Source organism: Bos mutus, chromosome 16, assembly GCF_027580195.1.
Source record: "Bos mutus isolate GX-2022 chromosome 16, NWIPB_WYAK_1.1, whole genome shotgun sequence".
Taxonomy (NCBI): Eukaryota; Metazoa; Chordata; class Mammalia; order Artiodactyla; family Bovidae; genus Bos; species Bos mutus.
The window spans coordinates 46538282-46559094 of NC_091632.1; the positions used below are offsets into that span (position 1 = coordinate 46538282).

Genomic DNA, 20813 nt, shown 5'->3' on the forward strand with positions numbered 1-20813 from the left:
CAAATATGGCTTGACTTTTCTTCCTTCATGGAAACAGCATTCCTGCCAACTTTAAAATTTATAGCTACAACCATATTTTTTTAATTTTTAAAAGCACACACACACAAAAATACCATAACCCCTCAAAGTGATTTTGAAATGAACATTTCTTCATCGTCATAATTATCCCATGTCACACTGAAATGTACTCCAACTTGGCATTCAAAAGGAAAGAACATTTACCTCTGAGTCCCAGTGCAAAATATTACATTTGGAGATAACATCAGCAACTAAAAAATCTTTTAGTGGCAATCATAATCCAGTCATTAAAATGTCATGATGAAGTAAAATTGTGCATCTTGTAGAACAAAATCCCTCCATGTGCATATATATGTGTATAAATGTGTATGTATGGCACTTTCCCAATTTTACAGACTACACCACAGTTTTCAAAAGTACTTTCACATAATTTCTGATAATCCTGAAAGGTATATAACACAGGGATTTATTTTTTTATTATTCCATTTGATAGAGCAATAAACTGAGATACAGAGAGGCTAAGTGACTTGCCAAAACCCAAACCTTATCAGCAGCAAATCCTGGAAAAAGAATTCAGACCACTGACTCCCAGACTAGCCCTTCAAACAGAAGTTTAGGTGTTCAGTTTAAATTAGATGAGAAATGTGCATTGCTGGGTTTCTAAAGCAGTTTGAACAATGCTTCGTTTTAGTCCCCCAATATCATAAAAGTTCATAATCTATCTCATTGCTGGAAAAATGGGGCTGTTAACTGGATTAGAGAGAGACTGCATCAAAAGTCTGTGCTTGAAGTATTTTCATTTGCAAAATTACATACCTTTGAAAACCTAATATAATAATTTAGTTCAACAGCTTCTGAGGTAGAAAATATTAAAATTTACTGGAGAATATAAACTCTGAACATTTATCTTTAAAAATAAGTACTAGAGGGGAAAACACTTCAAGGGGAACATAGGGGTGAAATTTAAATTGTGCTGGTTACAAAAATGTGTTCAAAATTTGAATCTTTCCAAACTGTTTATGATTTTTTTCTATCTCTTGTCCTTAAGTTGCGATAACCACCACAGAACAGCACTGCGATATCCTTTTCACTTTTAAGTTATGGTGTCGAGTTTATATCTACATCTGCTACATTTTTATAAGAAGCCAACTGGCATTTGTAACCAATAAAAAATTAACATGAAAGGCAGCATTCCTGTTATTTCGAATGACTCAAGGATTTCTTTTTCTTTGAAATTCCTCAAAGAAGCAAGTGAGAATGTGTCAGTTTAAATTTTTACATGCATTTCTCTGTATTTTTCAATTATTAAGCAACCTCTAAAAGACAATTTTTTTTCTTTTGCTCTTATTCCCCACCACCACTGAAGCAATTAGAGTAGAGCCTGGGCATAGGCCACAAGGAGTTCACTGACTATGCAGAAAATCACGTAGAAAGTCTTGGGTCCCCATTCCGGGCCTAGGGACAAGAAGGCACATCAGAGTCTAGGTTTCTTCCCACTGGTCATTTTGCAGAAGGAAATGAGCAATTCAGACGGTGAGAGCTAGAAGGGCTAGAAGACAAGGGAGCAGGTCTGTGTGATATGTCTGTAGAATAAATACCTATTTAGAAGCTGGAGTGGACAGTTGTCCAAAGGAACACATTAATCACTGTGTTCTAACAACTTTACACTAAGTCACAGACAGAAAACAGTTTTAAAAAACTTGCTTGATGGACATGAGTTTGAGTAAACTCTGGGAGTTGGTGATGGACAGGGAGGCCTGGAGTACTGCGATTCATGGGGTCGCAAAGAGTCGGACACGACTGAGTGATTGAACTGAAATGAACTGAATTGAATGTACCAAAAACAAAAATTAGTGTACCAGACACTAGTAATAACTACACTACTGGTTAGGCCAAGTCTACAATGAGACAATTTTCTGTTGAATAATTGTGCCCTTCCTTTCTAAAACATGTCTATAAATTCCTTAGGCCATAGTTTAGTTTAGATCACATGACCTAAATATCTGTTTCCTCAAAGTCAAATGTAAAACTAGGTCAGTCTAGCTTTACATTTTCCTGTGTTTTATTTTTTCATTTGTCCCTGTTCTTGAATACACAGTACAAGTAACAGTACATAGGTCTCTTTGTTTTTTATATAAATTATATTTTATATAAAGTTGGAATCACTCACATGCCATTAGCATATTTTAGAGTTGGAATCAAAATTCTTTGAAAGCAATTAGAAAACTGATTCCACTGAAGTGCAGAAAAAAATGGTAAATTTAGGGTCTTGAAAATGTCACACAATAACCAGCCAACCTTGAATAATTAAGAAAAATGTTTACCTGACAATATCTGTGAATACAGCAATAGAATATTGGCATATAATGCAGTACATGTATAATAGAATGGCAATAAATAGACAAGCTTATATAAAGTATACAGACAAGAGAACATTCATCCAAAAAACAGAGTCGGACACGACTGAAGTGACTTAGCTGCAGCAGCAGCAGCAGCAAGTTCACAAAAGGCAGTTTTAAAAAATAAGCCTCTATATTCTGATTTGTGTGTGTGTGTGTGTGTGTGTGTGTGTGTATGCTATGTTGCTCAGTCATGTCCAACTCTTTGCGACCCCATGGACTGTAGCCTGCCAGGCTCCTCTGTCCACAGGATTTTCCTGGCAAGAATACTGGAGTAGATTGCCATTTCCTCCTCCAGGGGATCTTCCCAACCCAGGAATCAAACCTGCATCTCCTGAGTCTCCTGCAATGGCAGACAGATTTTTTACCACTGAGCTACCTTGCAAGTCCCATATTCTGACTTCAGTTCATTTCAGTTCAGTGGCTCAGTCGTGTCCAACTCTTTGCAGATGTCCAAATAGCATGTATATTGTGAACCATGCTTGATAGTTCAAATTTATGTGAGAAATTATTCCCAAACTGATTTAAAATGTGCATCTGTTACTGCTTATCTATGGGGGCTCAAGTACAAACTGCAGATCATCATCCAAAAACAAGGAGTATCTGAGCTACATATGATTTCACATGCTGCGCAATAAAGAAGTCAGCTCCGTTAGCCAGAGAACATGACCCCAAGGCCATGAGGCTCGGACCTCCTCAGTAGGTTGACTCAGAGTTAATCCTGACACAGAATGTACTCTTGAAAGATGATAAGGTTGTAGGAGAAATTCATAATGTATATTTGAGACAAACCAGCAGGAGAAACGTACATGACAATCAAGGATTTTCACGTACTTTGCAAAGCCAATGAAATCTTCATGGTTGGTGTTGATGTAGGAGACTTGGATGTCGATCAACAGCAGCACCTACAAGTCAAAGAAAATCACTTTAGTAAAAACCCATCTTAAATATTCTCAAACACTAAATTCAGTAATTGTCTACAAATTATTTATCTTTATTCAATTTTAAAAGGATGTTTTGGTTAGAATGAAAAGTGGCATTAATTTTTTTCATTACACTCTCATAATTTTTACTCTAAATTCAAAAACAAAAACTCTATGTGAAACATCTGAGTCACACTTGAAGACAACAGCATTATAGTTTATAGGCATGTACTCTTTGCCAGTTTAACACAGAACCTAGAATTATTCTATGCCCCTAAAATGTAGGCATAACATTCAAAAGGACATATGTATAAAAAGACACATGGCAAAAAGGCTACAAGGAGCTGCTCAGAGCACTCTGTTCCTGCAGACACTACACATTAGCCACAGAATAGCAACATCATCTCTTGTTTCTCCTCTCCTCTCCTCACTCTTTAAGCTCCCTCTAGGCGAGCGGGAGAAGTATCCTATCAACCAACTCAAAAAGGCAATATCCAAATAAATAGAAAACCTCCTTAAGATCAATAGGCTTCACTGAAGGTGACTTCTGAGTGCATCAAAGCACCATGATAACAGTTCACTGGCAAAGTCTATGTAATGCTCCCCAGTAGGTGCTTCATCAGGATAGCCTTCTCTGATCCTTGCCCAAGACCTGGTTGGATCATGCTATTTACTCTCATATAATCTATATATCATGGCTATATTTTTATTTATTATACCCTATACTCTTCTTTGAGCTGTTTACCACAAATGTGATTATTTATTTATATTTTGTTTGATGTTTTGCTTCCCTCCAAGACAGTCAGCTCCATGGAGGCAGAGATTATACTTATCTTGTTCATCACTTATCTGCAGAATCTAGCATGATACACATAACACATGCCTGATAAATAGTTTTGGCTGTAAATTCCATAACTCTCTACCAGCCTTGAAGAACAGTTTACTTTAAAGGGAGCAATTTATTCCCATATAGTTAATACCTGGCCAAGTATTTTTGTTTCTCACTCATTACCCAATGCTCTGGTCTCTGCTTTTATGGCTAATTTCAGTTGGTCATCTGACCAAATATTATGGTGAACCCCAAGGGCCCTACCAAAAAAGAGTAAATGAATCACCCCAAACCATCCCCACTACCAACATAAAGTTTATACCCAGGTACTATTGGGTCAACAATATCATACTTGTATGAAAATTTTCATAGCATCATATAGTTTTGTTTCTTCTCTTAATGAAGAAAACTGAAGAGTTAGGAGGGGTGATAGTTATGAGATTATCTGTGACACTGCCACTATTCTCCCTACAATAAAGCCAGATTCTATTAAATTTTATACCCCCAAATCCATTTGCCAGGAGTCTGGATCAATAAACCATAATATTTAAGCACAAATAAATTGTCACCATAAACAGAAAAATATCTACATAATTCTCAGTATCGCCAAAGTCTGTCATGAGTATCTTGGCCGTTCATGCACATTCACTTGGATTGCAGCACAGGGGAAAAGTGGAAGAAAAATCGCAACTATGGCTATTCTCATTCATATTCCTGGAAACTGGGAGTCTGTGTTCATCCTAGGAAAAGAGCCAGGTCGCATGTGGGGGATGGAAAGGAAAATAGGACATTTTTTTCTCCTTCTTTTCACTCTCTCAGAGTTTCTCACTGCCTTTCTCACCCACAGCTATTGAATATTTAGTTGAAGAAAAGTAAAACCACTCCTGGTAGCAGTAATCACCCACAAAGTCAGTCATTTCAACATGCATTTAGATGTATGGGAGCACCTGGAATAACAGGCACACATAGAAGTTCCAAAAAACCCTCTGTTTCAGAAAAAAGTTCACAGATAGATTTATGGTTTTTCATAATTTTAATTCTCAAGAATTTTTCCCCAAGAAGTTTCCAGAGCAGAAGTTGGTAATAATTCCATTTTTTGAGAAAACTGCAAGAATACCTCAGAGCAGTTCTCGTACAGAGGCCTAAGGAAATGGCTCACTCTCTGACCAATATGGCCTCAAGCAGCATAAAGTTCAGAACTCAAATGTGAAATCTATGCAAACTGACATGTTCACATTACCAAAAACATGAACGTTTTTTCTACGCCACAGATGTCTTCATTACTTGTAGCAAACACCAGCTTCTTCAGGTGGTTAACTGTCAGACCAGGCCACGTGGGACAGTCACTGAGAAGGGAGATGCTCACTCCCTCCCTTAACTCTACTTGGGGAATGAATTAATCACTCCATCAAAGGTAGATGGGAGAAAGTCTATCTAAAAATTAGGGAAAAAAATGATTTCTCATGTCTACTGTGTGTCATAGCTCTTTAGGAATAACAACAAGAACAACTTAATGAAGAACTAAGAACCTTATCTGGATTACTTTATTTCATGTTCACAAAATGCCTATGAGTTAACTACCATTATTATTCACTTCCAGATGAGGAGACTCAACTGCAAATAACTTGTTCATTTACACAGAAAGTAAAATGATAGAGCTTGGATTCGAACTCAGGCAGTCTGAACCCAGAGCCCACAGTCTTCATGACAATAAGTTTGTCATTTCAGTACAACAAATCTCTGAAACATGAAACATCAAGAAGTTAACAACTGATTTAGATATAAACACAAAAGATAATTAAGATAATAATTGTACTACTTTTTCCTTGGTATTTTTTTTTACATAGGATCCCTAAGAGTTAAGTAAAATGTATTATCATTTGAATTGCATTGAATAAATACAAATTAAAATGGTTATCTTATTTACTTAAGGTCAGGAGTACAGCTGATACCAGAATTTGTTTCTCGGTCCAACAGTAGGCGTGACATCAGGTATGCAGGGGAACTCCTGGTCTAGGGTCGTATATCCTGAGGACCCAGGCTAGTTTTTACTGACTCATGAGTTAATATTGACTTGTTTATCTTCACTAAGTCACAAAGCCTATTTCTTCAACTTTTGATCTAGGCATGTTGCATCTCTCTCTCTCCCCATGGTTTGTGTCTACCTCTCTCTTCTATTCTGCCTTCCTCCTTTTATCCAGTTCTTTCTCTCCTCCTTTCCAACTCACTCCAGAACCACAAAATCCCAGAATTCTAACTTGCAGAGGACTTCAGAGATCATATTGACCAGCATTTCAACATTATACATGAGAAAACAACAGTCCCAAGAAGTGATTTGCTCAAGAACATGTTATTCTCTGGTGAACACATGCCTAGAGGCCAGTGTCCTCTCCACACTGTCACACTTGCAGCTGTGTCCTGGAATTGAAGAGCATCTGAAAACCTTTTTGCTTCCCTTTATAAAATGTTATAAGTAACTAAGAAAACATTTACCCAAATTTAAGAAGCTTCTATTATTTTCATGTAGTACTTTTTTAATGAATTATCCTCACATGAAAATAATCTTTCATTCATAGAGCTAGCCAAGATTCAAAGACAATTTCAAGGTCACTCGTTACCAACCATATGTATAAATAGTTACAAAACAGAAATGCTTAAAACATTATATCCTTAATGTTTTAAATTATTTAAATATTTAAATAATTATTTTAAATTTTTATAACTAATTTAAATATCCTTAAACATTTTTATTTTTTTAGTCATAGGTTCCATGGATAAGCTGATGAATAGCTTTATCCAGTCTCTTCAAGCAAAAAAATAAATAAATAAAAGCACTAAACATTTTGCAAAACGTTTTAGGAATTTATGAATATTTTGGTGTCCATCTGTGCCCATTAAAAGTTAAGACATCCTATCTCAAAGAAAAAATCTGGTATGTTTCTGGATTAGTGGTTTTCAAAGTGGAGGGTGTATTAATACATGCCTAGGGTATACATGATGATTCATAGAGCATTGAGGAAAAAATTATGGAAGTCCTATTACTGTGTTTTAAATGTTATCTTTCTAAAGTCTTTATATATGTTTATATTTTTAACATATACATAAGCTGTTAGTATAGCAACACATGTATAATATTCATAAATAAAAATAAACATATGTGGTGGTGTTCTCAGTTCTTTTTTTTTCCATTCAGGGATACGCCAACTCTTGGAGACCACCAAACAACCTTGGAGAGACCTTCCACTTCCCACAAGGATCCTGCCCACCAGGGAAGGTCTCTCCTCACCTGGTCCTTTGTCTTCCCTTCTCGCTCACGAATGTGGTTAGCAACAATCCTTTCCGTTTCCTCACAGAGTCTGGGGAAGTTTGCCAGCTATCAAGAGAAACAGATCTCAGTGTTAATACTCAAATATTTATACTGCCAAAAAAGAAACAGATAAGTTATGTTATATTCCAGAAGACATGCATTACCGTTCTGTAAGCAGAAGTGAAATAGCCTAAAGAAGAATGGCAGAGTGACAGAAGAGATTTCACAAACTACAAACAGAAGTAACTATATTATCTGAGATAAAACACTTTAAAACCAGCAGAGCAATTCCCTACAAAGAAAACAGAAACCCAGATAGCATCCAGCACTCTGCTATACAGAGTTAGCACTTAATAAAGTTCAAAGATGAAGAAGACAGAAATGAGGATGAAAAGGACGATAATGACTAACATTTATAGAGTGCTTACCACGGTCCAGCACTGCTTGAATTACCTCATTAAAAAATGCACAATAGTCATAAAAGATAGATCTGATTATTAACCTCATTTTATAGAGGAGAAAAGCAAAGCCCAGAGAGGTTAAATAACTTGCCCAAGACTATACAGTTCAAAATCAGTGGGTCCTGAATTCCAACCCAAGGACATTAGAGTTCATGGTCATGTCCATAACTCTTTGAGGATGATTCATTCCATGAACCAGAGAGATCATTTTTTTAAAAATTCTCCCCTAACATATGGGCTTTTATGTACATATTTTTGGCAAAACTATAAAATAATGCATGTCAATCACTTATCCCATATAAATTATTCAGGTAATTGTCCAAAATTTAGTTTGCAAAAGTGAATGAATGAATTACAGTTGTTATCAGTGTAAGAAGGAAGAAGAAAAGGATGATACAAGGATGTTCAAGGAAGCCTAATCTAAAAAGAGGATGTAGTCAGGTAAAGTTGTGTGGGAATGGTTGTGGGAAGAATGGAGCTTGCCAAGCACAGGAACGTATATAAGGTGCTGGAGGACAGGGACAATGAGTGGTCAAAGTAGTAAAGGAAGTTCAGCGCAGAGAGCAAGGGTGTGGTCTTCAGAGAAAAGTGGGCAAATTCATGGCTTATGACAAGCAAACTTTAATTCCATTTATATTAAAAAGCACTTGCAAATTAGTAAGATAACACTAATACCTTACATAAAAAAAGGCAAAAAAAATGACTTAATTTAAAAAGAAATTTAATGGTCATTAAGCAGGGAGAAATATCACACTGTACAAACAGAGTAATGCAAAGAGAGATAATAACCATTATGTCGTCAAATTGCTATAATTATTTTTATAAGACAATGCATGTGAAGGTATATTAAAACTAGCACAGTTTAAACTTGCTGAATGAGAAACTTGTCAATGAGAATAATCTTTCTGTTAAGCAATTTGGCAATATGTATCAACAATCTTAGACACATACAGGCATCAGCCTATTTATTTCATGAGATTCTAAAATAATAAGGAAATTCATCATAGCATTACTTGGAAAAGCAACAATAAGACAAATAAACATAATTTTATAAACCACCTAGGTAACCAATGATGTTAAATAAATTAAGGTAAGTCTACTAATGGGATGTAATAAGCCATTCCAAATAATATCTAATATTTGATTTTTAATACTAATTTATAATATCTAATAACATGATAAAGTATCTAAAATAGATATTGGATGAAGGAAAAAAAATCAGGCTACTAAATACATAATCTGATTACACACAAGTATACATAAACCCACATACACACACACACACACATACACACACACAGTCAAAGGCCATCATATATCCTTCAAGGGTATAGCCCAAGACCATAAAAATTCCTAAATTCTTGAGTAATAAACACTATAGCACATAATATTTCCCCTAACTTATAAGCTAGGTCTCCCTGAAATGTGACTGCTCCATGGTCACTGGTGTCGCTGCACACATGGATTTTTTAGCATGCATGATGTACATCAGTGCCTTGGCAAGATAGCAAACTGCACTACTTCATGGAACCATCATGATCACAAATCACATATAAATGGTAAATCATCTTATCCTGTGAGTCTGTGCACAGAAAAGAATCTACACAAATATCAATACTACAAAACATTAATAGTAACAACCTCTTTGAATGATGGGCTTAGGCATAATTTTAATTTTTTTCTACATACATCTCTGCATTTTCCAATTTTTTCTACAGTAACATAAGGTACTTTTATAAAACATCATTAGAGCATAGAAACCTGGCTGCCTGTTCAACTCAAATTTTACAGCCTAGTGTCTTTTTATGAGATCACCAGAAACCACTACCCCTTACTGAGACTCCTAGCTGAATCCTGAGATATGTGCTCATTTAAGGGCTTATTTCATGGATAACTTCAAGATACAAATGCAGCTTCCATTCTGAGTTCTGGAAATATTCTTCGAGGCAAGTTCATCTCATAGTATCATCCTTTATACTCTGAGAACATTGCAAATTATTTTTTATGTGACCTATAAAAAGTTTCTAAGTATGGAAGGGATAGCTGATGAATGTTTGTCCTTCTCCTTGACTAACGAGAACCTAGGTGGTACATGCAGCACTAACCAGTAGTCTGCACTAGACCATCAGAGCAATTGCTCCTCCTCTTCACTCAGACATCATCCCAGGCTAATAGTGCACACTTGTTTTGATGATAGCCACACTAACAGAGAACCATACTCCTGCAAATGAGTGACTGCAAAAGCAATAGTGGTCTACTGAGTAGGGATGGAAGGCCTATAACAATATTTAGAAAAATGGATTATAGCAGATTACTTCTAAAACACCAAAGAGTGGCAATATAAATATTTATTCAGAAACTAAATACTTGATAGACAAATAACCCCAGGCTCGTATGCTCATATGTCAAGGAAAGGCCAAAATGACAAGAGTATCTCATGAAGTAGAAACAACTAAGAACCCTCCAATCTACTGCCCTTGGCAGAGGGCTGAGTTTTTTGTGTGTCTCCTGATCTTTCCAAGCTCAATTTCACCAAGAAAGGAAACCGCCAGAGCCATATTTTTATGTATATAATTGAGATGTGTTATGTGTGTTAGTTACTCAGTCATGTCCAACTCTTTGTGACCCCATGGACTGTAGCCCACCAGGCTTCTCTGTCCATGGAATTCTCCAGGCAAGAATACTGGAGTGGATTCCTATTCCCTTCACCAGAGGAACTTTCCAACCGAGGGATCGAACCCTGGTCTCCTGTATTGCAGACAGACTCTTTACTGTTTGAGCTACAGGGAAGTCTAAATTGAGTAATTGAGATAACTGGAAGTAAATGAGTCTAAATTCTAAGTGGAACAAAAAGGAAAGAGAACACAGTAGAAGAACTGCCCTCATGGAGGCAAAGGAGAAATATTGAGGGAGACAGTAATCAGTGAAAGATCTAGGCATTACTGAAAGGCAGTAATGAAGTTAGTATGGTTTCTCACTGCTTGATCTTAAAAGGTCTGTAGGGGTGTAAAAAGGTTGCTGCTGCTGCTAAGTCACTTCAGTAGTGTCCGACTCTGTGCGACCCCATAGATGGCAGCCCACCAGGCTCTGCTGTCCCTGGGATTCTCCAGGCAAGAACACTGGAGTGGGTTGCCATTTCCTTCTCCAATGCATGAAAGTGAAAAGTGAAAGTGAAGTCGCTCAGTCATGTCCAACTCTTCAGGAGCACAAAAATCAAAATGATGACTTTAATTGCTGGCCCTCAAATGTAATAGTCCAGTTCTGATTCTTCATGATACATACAGAAAGAAGGCCAAAAAAAATGTCCTACTGACATTCGAAATGACTTTCTGCCACTCATTAGCTCATTTAACAGGGTCCCTTTCACTTTTCACTGCTCAGTTTGCCTGACTGTCTACTTAGCTTCAACAGATACTCAACTGATCACTCACTTCAATCCCTCACTGCTCTTCAATATCTCTTACTGAAGATGCAATCAGTTTTCTCAAATGTTTGTCATTATAATTTTCAATCTCTTTTGCTCTGGATGTTGAATTAAAAGCTTACCACTGTAAGAACACATTTGTCAGTCAAAATTTTAATCACGTATGCCAAAATAATATTAACCTAGAAATCACCATCATTAGATTTTTATTCTTTTATTAATTACTTAAATATTCTGCAAACTGATTTATACAGGATCAAGGAATTAAGGCTTTGCTATTGGATATAATGATTTTATATTCTTAAATTTATTTCACAGTCATTCACTTAAACATTTACTGGGCACACGCAAAAGGCAGCTCTATGCTCAGTTTATGTCAAAGCACCTGATCTTAAAAACCACACAGTTTTGAGTGGCAGATTGATTATACAGATAATTGTCATACAAGAGAAAGATCTAACAAAAAGCAAGGAGAAACACAAAGTAGTTAGAGGCTAAATCTGCTCTGAGAAGGCCTCAGAAGACTTGATGCTTAAACAATGATAATAAAGCTTCCAGACAAAGCTGAACAACTGTTAAATGATAAATTGCTTCTAAATAGCTTATGTTGAAATTATGTTGCATATTTTTAAATAATAATGAAGATTCAATGGAGCAATAATACAACATATATGTATTTAGGAACCAAAATTTTAAATATATGATTCTAAGAGAAAATTTTAATTCTGTTTTCATTTTAATTTTAATTATGTGCAGAACTGCACATGTTCTGAGACAAAGTATTATAGTACCATCATTTTTTATATACAAAAACATATTTTAATAAAATCCAATGTTTTAAGTATTATTTAGGATAATGTTTAATTATTTTGATGAAACATCAATGTAAAAATTTAATTTTAAGCATGGACCACATTTTTCCCTAGAAGAAAAAAAAATCACTTGAAAGACATTTCTATAAATAAAAATAAATCATAAGCTTATAAAGTGTATTAACCATTGATTTATCAGATCATGAGAGCCATGCTATTAGGTTTCTCCTGGATCAGATACAAGGTCAGGCAAGATTTCTATACCTTCAAGAGTAACTAGTTCAGTGCCTTAAGCAAAGACTCAGGTTATTAGGTAACCATGTGTTCACAGTTGCATACAAAACATAAATGAGAAAATAAACTAAAAATAGAATAAAATTTATGTGCATGACCTGAGTTGATTGATTTGGCTGACCTAAAGTTATGGGCTCTGTTTTGATCAAAATGCTATAAATCATCCAGTGTTGGCCATGTACTACAAACTGAGTAGCAATAATGATTTTACTGTTTATGAAAAGTGAAAGAGAAAAAGTGTTAGTTGCTCAGTCATGTCCAACTCTTTGCAATCCTATGGAATGTAGCCTGCCAGGCTCATAAAAGCTTACAATAGTTTCATTCTATTTATGTGAATTAAAATCTGCCCCCAAAACCCTTAGTGATTTTTAATTTGTATGTAGCATAATATTGGCTTTATTCAGGAGATGAGAGAATACTTATTTGGGCACAACACATTTGTTATGTAAAAAGGAAAAACAGAAGTATTCACATTTACAAAAGTGATCAAAGATGAGGAGAAACTGTAGTACAAACAGGTCAAGAAACTGCACAAGGGTAAATTTATTGATGATTTGATATTTTAGGGGTGGACTTATGACAAGTCTAGGAAGATCTAAGTAAAGCTGGTAAAAAGGGAAAGGGCCAGAGTCCATCCAGGTGGCCTTGGGTAAAGCAGTCAGAAAGAAATGCTGTTAGCCCTCCTTCTCTCTCCAAGTGGGCAAACCCCAAACCTCAAGTATTTTCTACAAATAATGGAAGAAATGGTGGGGTCTGTGAAAGAAGAACATATGTAGTAAGTTGGTATGTTCTCTTTCATGTTTCTGACCGTATCACTTCTTCTAAACAAAGGAATGAAGAGAATGCTAGTGTTATTTAGCAGATGCTAAGGAGTTAAAAGAGCTTCCCTTGTGGCTCAGTGGTAAAGAATCTGCTGGCCAATGCAAGAGACAAGGGTTCGATCCCTGGGTCGGAAAGATGCCCTGGAGAAGCAATTGGCAGCCCACTCCAGTATTCTTGCCTGGAAAATCCCAAGGACAGAGGAGCCTGGCAGACTACAGTCCATGAAGTCACAAAAGAGTCGGACACAACTTGGCAACTAAACAACAGTAACAAAGGAATAGAAGCAAAAAGTCCAGCCTTGAGTGAAAGAAAGCTGAAAGATAGTCAGAAGAGCCATTGTCTCATTAAGTTATTCAGAAAACATCTGAATAGAACTGCAGAGTGGGGTTAGTGCTGGGTCAAAAAAATATCTGAAGACAATAATCAGGTTTTCATCATCACTTCACATTTATTTCTGATAGACATTATTGACTGGTTAAAATGGAACAAGAAAAATCATACTGAAGGCAAGAGGAAAAGCAGGGGCCAGGGTAAATTATAAATTAAGAATTAATTGCAAAGATCATGAGTCTTTTAATGAATTGTAAAATTAAAAGGTGAGATTCCTATCTCTTGACTTTTAGCCAAGTCCCAGGACTGAATTTCATATGTGCATGCATGCTCAATCGCTAGGTTGTGTCCAACTCTACGGACTATAGCCCGCCAGGCTCCTCTGTCCATGGGGTTTTCCAGGCAAGAATACGGAGTGGGTTGCCATTTCCTCCTCCAGGGAATGTTCCTGACCCAAGGATCCAATCCATCTCTCCTGCATTGGCAGATGGATTCTTTACCACTGATCCACTGTATTTTGAATAAAACTCAATAAATGACTCAAATTTTAATGCACAGCCTGATCTGAAATCTGAGCACCATGCTCCATTACATGGGCATCTGGCTATATGCAAAGCAAGTGTTTGACTGGACAGCCAACCATTAGAAGAGGCGAAATGTTAAGTCCTTATGTAAAGATTGAAAACCAGAGCAGATCCACCGAGACCTAAAAAAAAAAAATCCTATTTGAGCATGATGTTTTGCAGCTCTTCTCCTTCCTCCTACAAGCTTTCATGGAAGGTACTCAAGTGACTACTTTAGCCAAAATGATAATTGCCTACCAAGTCAGTGAGACATGAGTCTGTATTCAATTATTGATTCCATAATTATTATTGAAAACCTGGTGTGTAGGGGTTATTACTAGAGTGATGAGCTTAACAAACTAAGTCCCTACTTTCAGGGAGCTTACACTCTACTTTCCAAGCTCCATGTCCCTTTACTGTCCAACAACAAAAACAAAAGACGTATATAGTATAATTTATGTGATCATATGTGCTGCAAAGAAGTTTGCTAAGTAGATGAGTGTGTGTATGTGTTCAAAGGGAAGCATGTGCAGTTGTAGGTAGAAAAGTCAGAAGAAGACTCTGAGCACATGGCATTTGAGCAGAGACCTGAAAGAAGTGAGGATGTGACCCATGCGGGAATCTTGAGGCAGAGTATTTCCAACACTGGGAATGAGAAATGCAAAGGCCCTGCCACCACATCTCCTTGATCTGTTGAAGAAACAAGGAAACCAGTGTAGCTGGAGTGGACTGTGGGGAGGGAGATGGGAGGAGTTTAGAAATGAAAAGGAGCAAGATCATGCAGGGTCTTGAAAGTCATCGTTAGGTCTTCGGATTCACTCGCTTAGTTATGTGTATTCAGAATCAGATATTTACTTACCTAACATTCTACAAAACTCAGCATTTCTTCTCACAGAACTTTATAATGAAAAATATTTCCCAGTATTTCTAATAACCAGCTAGCATATCTTTTTTATTTCTTTGAAAAGCTTTTTTCTAAGCAGAGGAAAAAAAATCAATTAATTGGTATGATGGTGATCCAAGAATGTGGCTTCCCAAGAGGCCAATAAATGGCACAGTTGCTAAACTGTGGTTAAAAAAAACAAGCTGTTCCTCTCAGTGCTTCCTGCAAAGAAGCTCAAGACCCTGCAACGATGCACTGGAGAAGAGGAGGTAGAGAAAAGCAGCTGAAAGATGATGCCCACCAGAGAAATTCCAAAGTTGAGATGTCCCTGGAGTGAAGCCAAATAGCTCATAAAACTCAAAGGTCCCTGTCCTGTCCTCCAGTGTCCCAGAGACAACAGTGAGAACATATCCAAGAAATAGTTGCACTCCCCCAGTTTAGCTTTGTGCTTTGTTATGTGAACATGCATAAATTCCATGTTTTTCAATGATGTTTATTTATGTGGCTTAAGAAAAATAAAGTTAAATATTTTACACATAAGAAATTCAACATGAGGAATTGTAAATGAAAACACTGTTTTAAGATTATAAATATATATGCATGTATGTGTAATGGGTTGGCCAAAAAGTTTGTTTGGGTTTTTCCATACCATCTTACAGAATATATATATATATATATCCACAATACAGTGAGAGTAACTATACATTTCAGATTGCCTGGAGCAGTCTTGGTTTACTCATATTATTCAAGTGGAAGTACTGACAGTTCCCCTTTCAATCTCAAAAACGTCCTATGTTGGCCAATAAATTATATGGTCATCTTATTTATGGGTTGTGCTCAAAAAGGGTCAAGTAAATTAAGGTGTGGCATACTCAACCTTAATTAGGATTATTTTGCTTTACAAATGACTTTAATTAGACCAGTTTCAAAGTAAAAAAAGTTTAAGGTAGACAAAATAAGGCCAAAAATCAAGAACATTAAATCAAGGAGTAAGGAAAAGAATAGATTGAAAGAAAGCCTGTCCAGATTTTTATCATTTTAAAAGGGTTAGCTAAAGGTTGCAAGATGGCAAAGTAGAAAGACATGCACTTACTCCTTATTATAAAAACACCAAAATCACAACTAACTGCTGAACAACCATTCACCAAAAAAAGAAAGAATGCTGGAATCTGTCAAAAAGATACCCTACATCCAAAGACAAAGAAGAAGCCACAGGAGATGGTAGAAGGGCACAATCATGATAAAATCAAATCCCAGACCCACCAGGTAGGCGACACATAAACTGGAAAATAATTACACTACAAAAGTTCTCCCACAGGAGTGAAAGTCCTGAGGCCCACATCAGGATTCCCAGGCTGGAGATCTGGCAACAAGAGGAGGCCCCAGAGAATGTGGCTTTGAAGGCAAACAGGGTTGGATCACAGGAGTTCCATAGGACTGGGAGAAACATAAACTTCACCCTTAGAGGGTACACACAAGTGTGTACCAGGAGCCAGAGAAAAAGCAGTGACCTTTTAAGAGAATGGGCCAGACCTTCCTGCTAGTACTGGAGATGAAGGGGATTTGGCTCACTGTAGGGATAAAGACATTGGCAGAAGCAGTTCTGGTGAGTACTCATTGATGTGAGCCCTCCAGGAAGCCACCATTTCCTCCCTAAGACCTGGCCCTGCTCAATGGCCTGTAGGCTCCAGTGCCAGGATGCCTCAGGCCAAATTATCAACCAGGCAGGAACACAGACCCCACTTATCTGCAGATAGGCTACTTAAAGTCTTCCTGAGCACAGCCCTGCCCACCAGAGGGAAAAGACACAGTTCCACCCACCAGTGGGCAGAAACCAGTCACAACTGGCAGGAAGCCTGCACAAACCTCTTAGATAGCCTCATCCACCAGAGAGCAGACAGGAGAAGCAAGAAGAACTAAAATCTTGAAGCCTGTGGAACAGAAACCACAATCACAGAAAGTTATACAAAATGAGACAGCAGAGGAATATGTCCCAGATGAAGGAACAAGATAAAACCCCAGAAGAACAACTAAGTGAAGTGGAGATAGCAAAAAGAATTCAGAATAATGATAGTGAAGATGATCCAAGATCTGGGAACAAGAATGGGGGGAGGGATAGATTGGGAGTTTAGGATCAACATTTACACACTGCTATGACCAACCTAGATAGCATATTAAAAAGCAGAGACATCACTTTGCCAACAAAGGTCCATCTAGTCAAGGCTATGGTTTTTCCTGTGGTCATGTATGGATGTGAGAGTTGCACTGTGAAAAAGCTGAGCGCCGAAGAATTGATGCTTTTGAACTGTGGTGTTGGAGAAGACTCTTGAGAGTCCCTTGGACTGCAAGGAGATCCAACCAGTCCATTCTAAAGGAGATCAGTCCTGGGTGTTCTTTGGAAGGAATGATGCTAAAGCTGAAACTCCAATACTTTGGCCATCTCATGAGAAGAGTTGACTCATTGGAAAAGACTCTGATGCTGGGACGGATTGGGGGCAGGAGGAGAAGGGGATGACAGAGGATGAGATGGCTGGATGGCATCACTGACTCGATGGACATGAGTTTGGGTAAACTCCAAGTGTTGGTGATGGACAGGGAGGCCTGGCGTGCTGCCATTCATGGGGTTGCAAAGAGTCGGACACAACTGAGCGACTGAACTGAACTGACTGATTTAAAATAGATAATCAACAAGGACCTATTGTATACCACAGGGAACTCTGCTCAAAGTTCTGTAATAACCAAAATGGGATAATAATTTGAAAAAGAATAGATACATGTATATGTATAACTCAATCACTTTGCTGTACACCTGAAACTAACACATTTTCAATCAACTATACTCCAATATAAAATAAAAAAATTTTTTAAATGTGACTTTTAAATTTTTTTAAAAGTGACTTTAAAAAAAAGTTTTTTTAAAGAATATTTTAGTTAACCCAGAATAAAATATTCTTTTAAAACCAAGTACAGATTTCTTTAGCATCAGGATAACTTTAGAATATCTAAATTATTAATAATAATTCATAGAATATCTCTTATGTATGGTTAATCATTGTATTAGGTGTCAAGGATAAGAAGACAAAAGACAGCTCTTTTTAAAAGGAGCTTATCATCAGCAACAGGAGGCATTCACCTAAACAAATAAATTCCAAATTGCAATGCAGTATCATAATTGCTATGACAGAAGTAAACACACGGTGACAATTAGAGCACTAAGAAGGGAGTGAAGATGGAGACCAAGAAAGGGTCACAGAAGCTTTTCAGGAAAAATGATGATTGAGCTGTATCTTAAGGACACTTTCTAAACAAACAAAATCACATATGCAAATATTAAAGGCAGGAAAAATTTTTGTGATAAAAAAAGATCACTCAGAATGGCTGAAGCAAGCAAAAAGTGACAACAGATGTAGCTGGAGAAGTATTCGGTGATCAAATGGTGAAACTAAAAACAACCATAAATGATTTGAATTTTCTTAAGATATAAGGAGCCATTAAATAATTTTGAAGGAACAGGCAAAAAATATGTGCACATATATTTTTTTAGTTGTTTTGAGATCTTTTTTGGTGTTTTGTTTGTGCATGTTTTAGAAAGGCCATTTTCACAACAGTGAGGAGGATGAATTTGAAGATGACCAGATTAAAAGTAATAAGATCAGTTAGGAGGTCACTGGAGTAATTTATTTATTTATTTATTTGGGTGGGGGGACCTGTTTAGGACATTAAGTAAGAAGAGGAGGCAGTTGCAGTACACTGTAGAGTAGACCATTTTGGTTAAGAAGCTTGAACCAGCAGTATAACTTTGGGAATCAACAATGTTTTAAGTGGTAGCTGAAGTATGGGAGATATCATCTGTAGAAAGGAAAAGAGAAGAGAAGAAAACCAGAAGCAAATTCTGGGGACCCTGGTGGTTAGAGGCAGGCAAAAGTGGATAAAGTCTTGAAGGAGATGGAGGAAGAATCATGAGAAACATGAAAGAGAATCCAAGAGAGGTGTCATCTTCAAAAAAAGAGTAGAATACAACTGAAAATAAGAGTGCCCATTCAATTTGGTAATCAAGTCTCTGGTTAACTTTTGTCATAACTATTCCAATAGAATGGTGGGTTGAAGCCAAACTTCAGAGGGCTAAGGAGTTAAATGGAGATAGAAAGATATAGAAGCATAAACTACTTTTTTTTTTTTTTACCAAGAATGTTGGCCATGAAAAAAGGACAGTAATAGAGCAGAAGACGGTTTTGTTACTTATAAGTCAGAACAGACATAAATATATTTATACATTGACTTATTTTTAAATGTGATGAAGAGGGTGATGATTCAGGAAACCAAGAAATCCAAAGAGTAAGTTCCTTAAGGAGGTGAGAGTACAAGTAGAAACCCAGCCTTGGTCAGGATTATCACCATGACAGAGAAAAGGAGAGGAAGAAGAGGCATGATTGGGAATACACATAGGTTTGGGGGCTAGAAATTAATGTTCCTATGGATAGCCTCTATTTTCTCTGTGAAATCATTATTGAAAGTGATAAGCAAAATATCTTAAAAAGAGTGCTAAAAGTTTAACATCACTATTGTGGCAAACATGGCAAGTCACTAACAAATGAAATGCTGAAGACAATGGCTATATTATGTGGCACTAATCCACACAGACACACAACTACCTTCAAGCTCATCACCAACCTGGGGGAAAGGGAAATAAAAGACAAATAAATTTGACCACCCTTAGTGTTTCAACAGATGGCAAAGTTAATCCAAAAGGAATTAATGTGTGCTTAGTCACTCAGTCGTGTCTCTTTGCGACCCCGTGGACTGTAGCCCACCAGGCTCCTCTGTCCATAGGAATTCTCCAGGCAAGAATACTGGAGTGGGTTGCCATGTTCTCCTCCAGGGGATCTTCCCAACCCAGGGATCAAACCCAGGTCTCCCACATGGCAGGCGGATTCTTTACCATCCAGAGCCACCAGGGAAGCCCAAAAGGTAAATGTACTGCTTCTTAATGTATTGCCTCTCAGCTCCAAATTCATGCTTCTTGCCCTCTCTGTGAAAATAATCCTGGGCCCTTAAAGTATTTTTTCATTGCTCACTGGCCCCATGAGAGGTTTTATCAGGAGAGTCAGAGCTGGTATCAGGAGAGTCAGAGCCTGGAGAGACACTGCTGGAGGAAAAGACAAGCTGAAGCAGCCCACTTCAGTACAAGGCAGTCACAGCCCCCCGGTAGAGCTGCCCTCACCTTGAACAGTTTGCATAAGTGTCTCCAGGGAGAATCCTCCCCATGGTTACCTTTTCCTTCCCAGCATGTTCCAGAGGGCAGATTTCCAGCAAATTCTGCAGCATAACACTACTTTTCTGCCACATCTAGGTCCTCTTCAAGAAGTCCCAGTCTTAGCTCTGGGCAGGGTCCCTCTTTCCTGGGTGTTCCCCTAAAGGTAGCACCTTAGTAACTGCTCCTGATAGCTTCTACTCCTATCTTCAGTCATTCTTTTATCTTCTTTTTTGAAAATTAATTACTTAATTTATTTTTGGTTGTTGCACTAGGTCTTCTTTGCTGTGTGCAGGCTTTCTCTAGTGGTGGTGAGTGGGGACTACTCTTTTATGGTGCACAGGCTTCTTATTTCAATAGCTTCTCTGTGGAGCACAGTCTCTAGGCACATGGGCTTCAGTAGTTGTGGGCTTAGATGCCCCACAGCATGTGGAATCTTCCCAGACTGGGGATCGAACCCATGTCCCCTGCATTGTCAGGCAGATTCTTAACCACTG

At 37.4% G+C, this 20813-nt stretch overlaps 1 protein-coding gene across 7 annotated transcripts in view; it reads right to left on the reverse strand.

Annotated features, from left to right (window-relative positions):
• The window catches only part of DNM3 (dynamin 3), a 645907-nt gene that overhangs the window by 360342 nt on the left and 264752 nt on the right, over window positions 1-20813 (reverse strand). For all 7 annotated transcript variants that reach the window (XM_070385287.1, XM_005902409.2, XM_005902410.2 and 4 more), the window contains exons 11-12: window positions 7456-7542; window positions 3252-3322 (exon numbers count right to left, since the gene is read on the reverse strand). In XM_070385287.1, the coding sequence (XP_070241388.1) occupies window positions 3252-3322; window positions 7456-7542 (158 nt within the window). The remainder of the gene's footprint in view (window positions 1-3251; window positions 3323-7455; window positions 7543-20813) is intronic.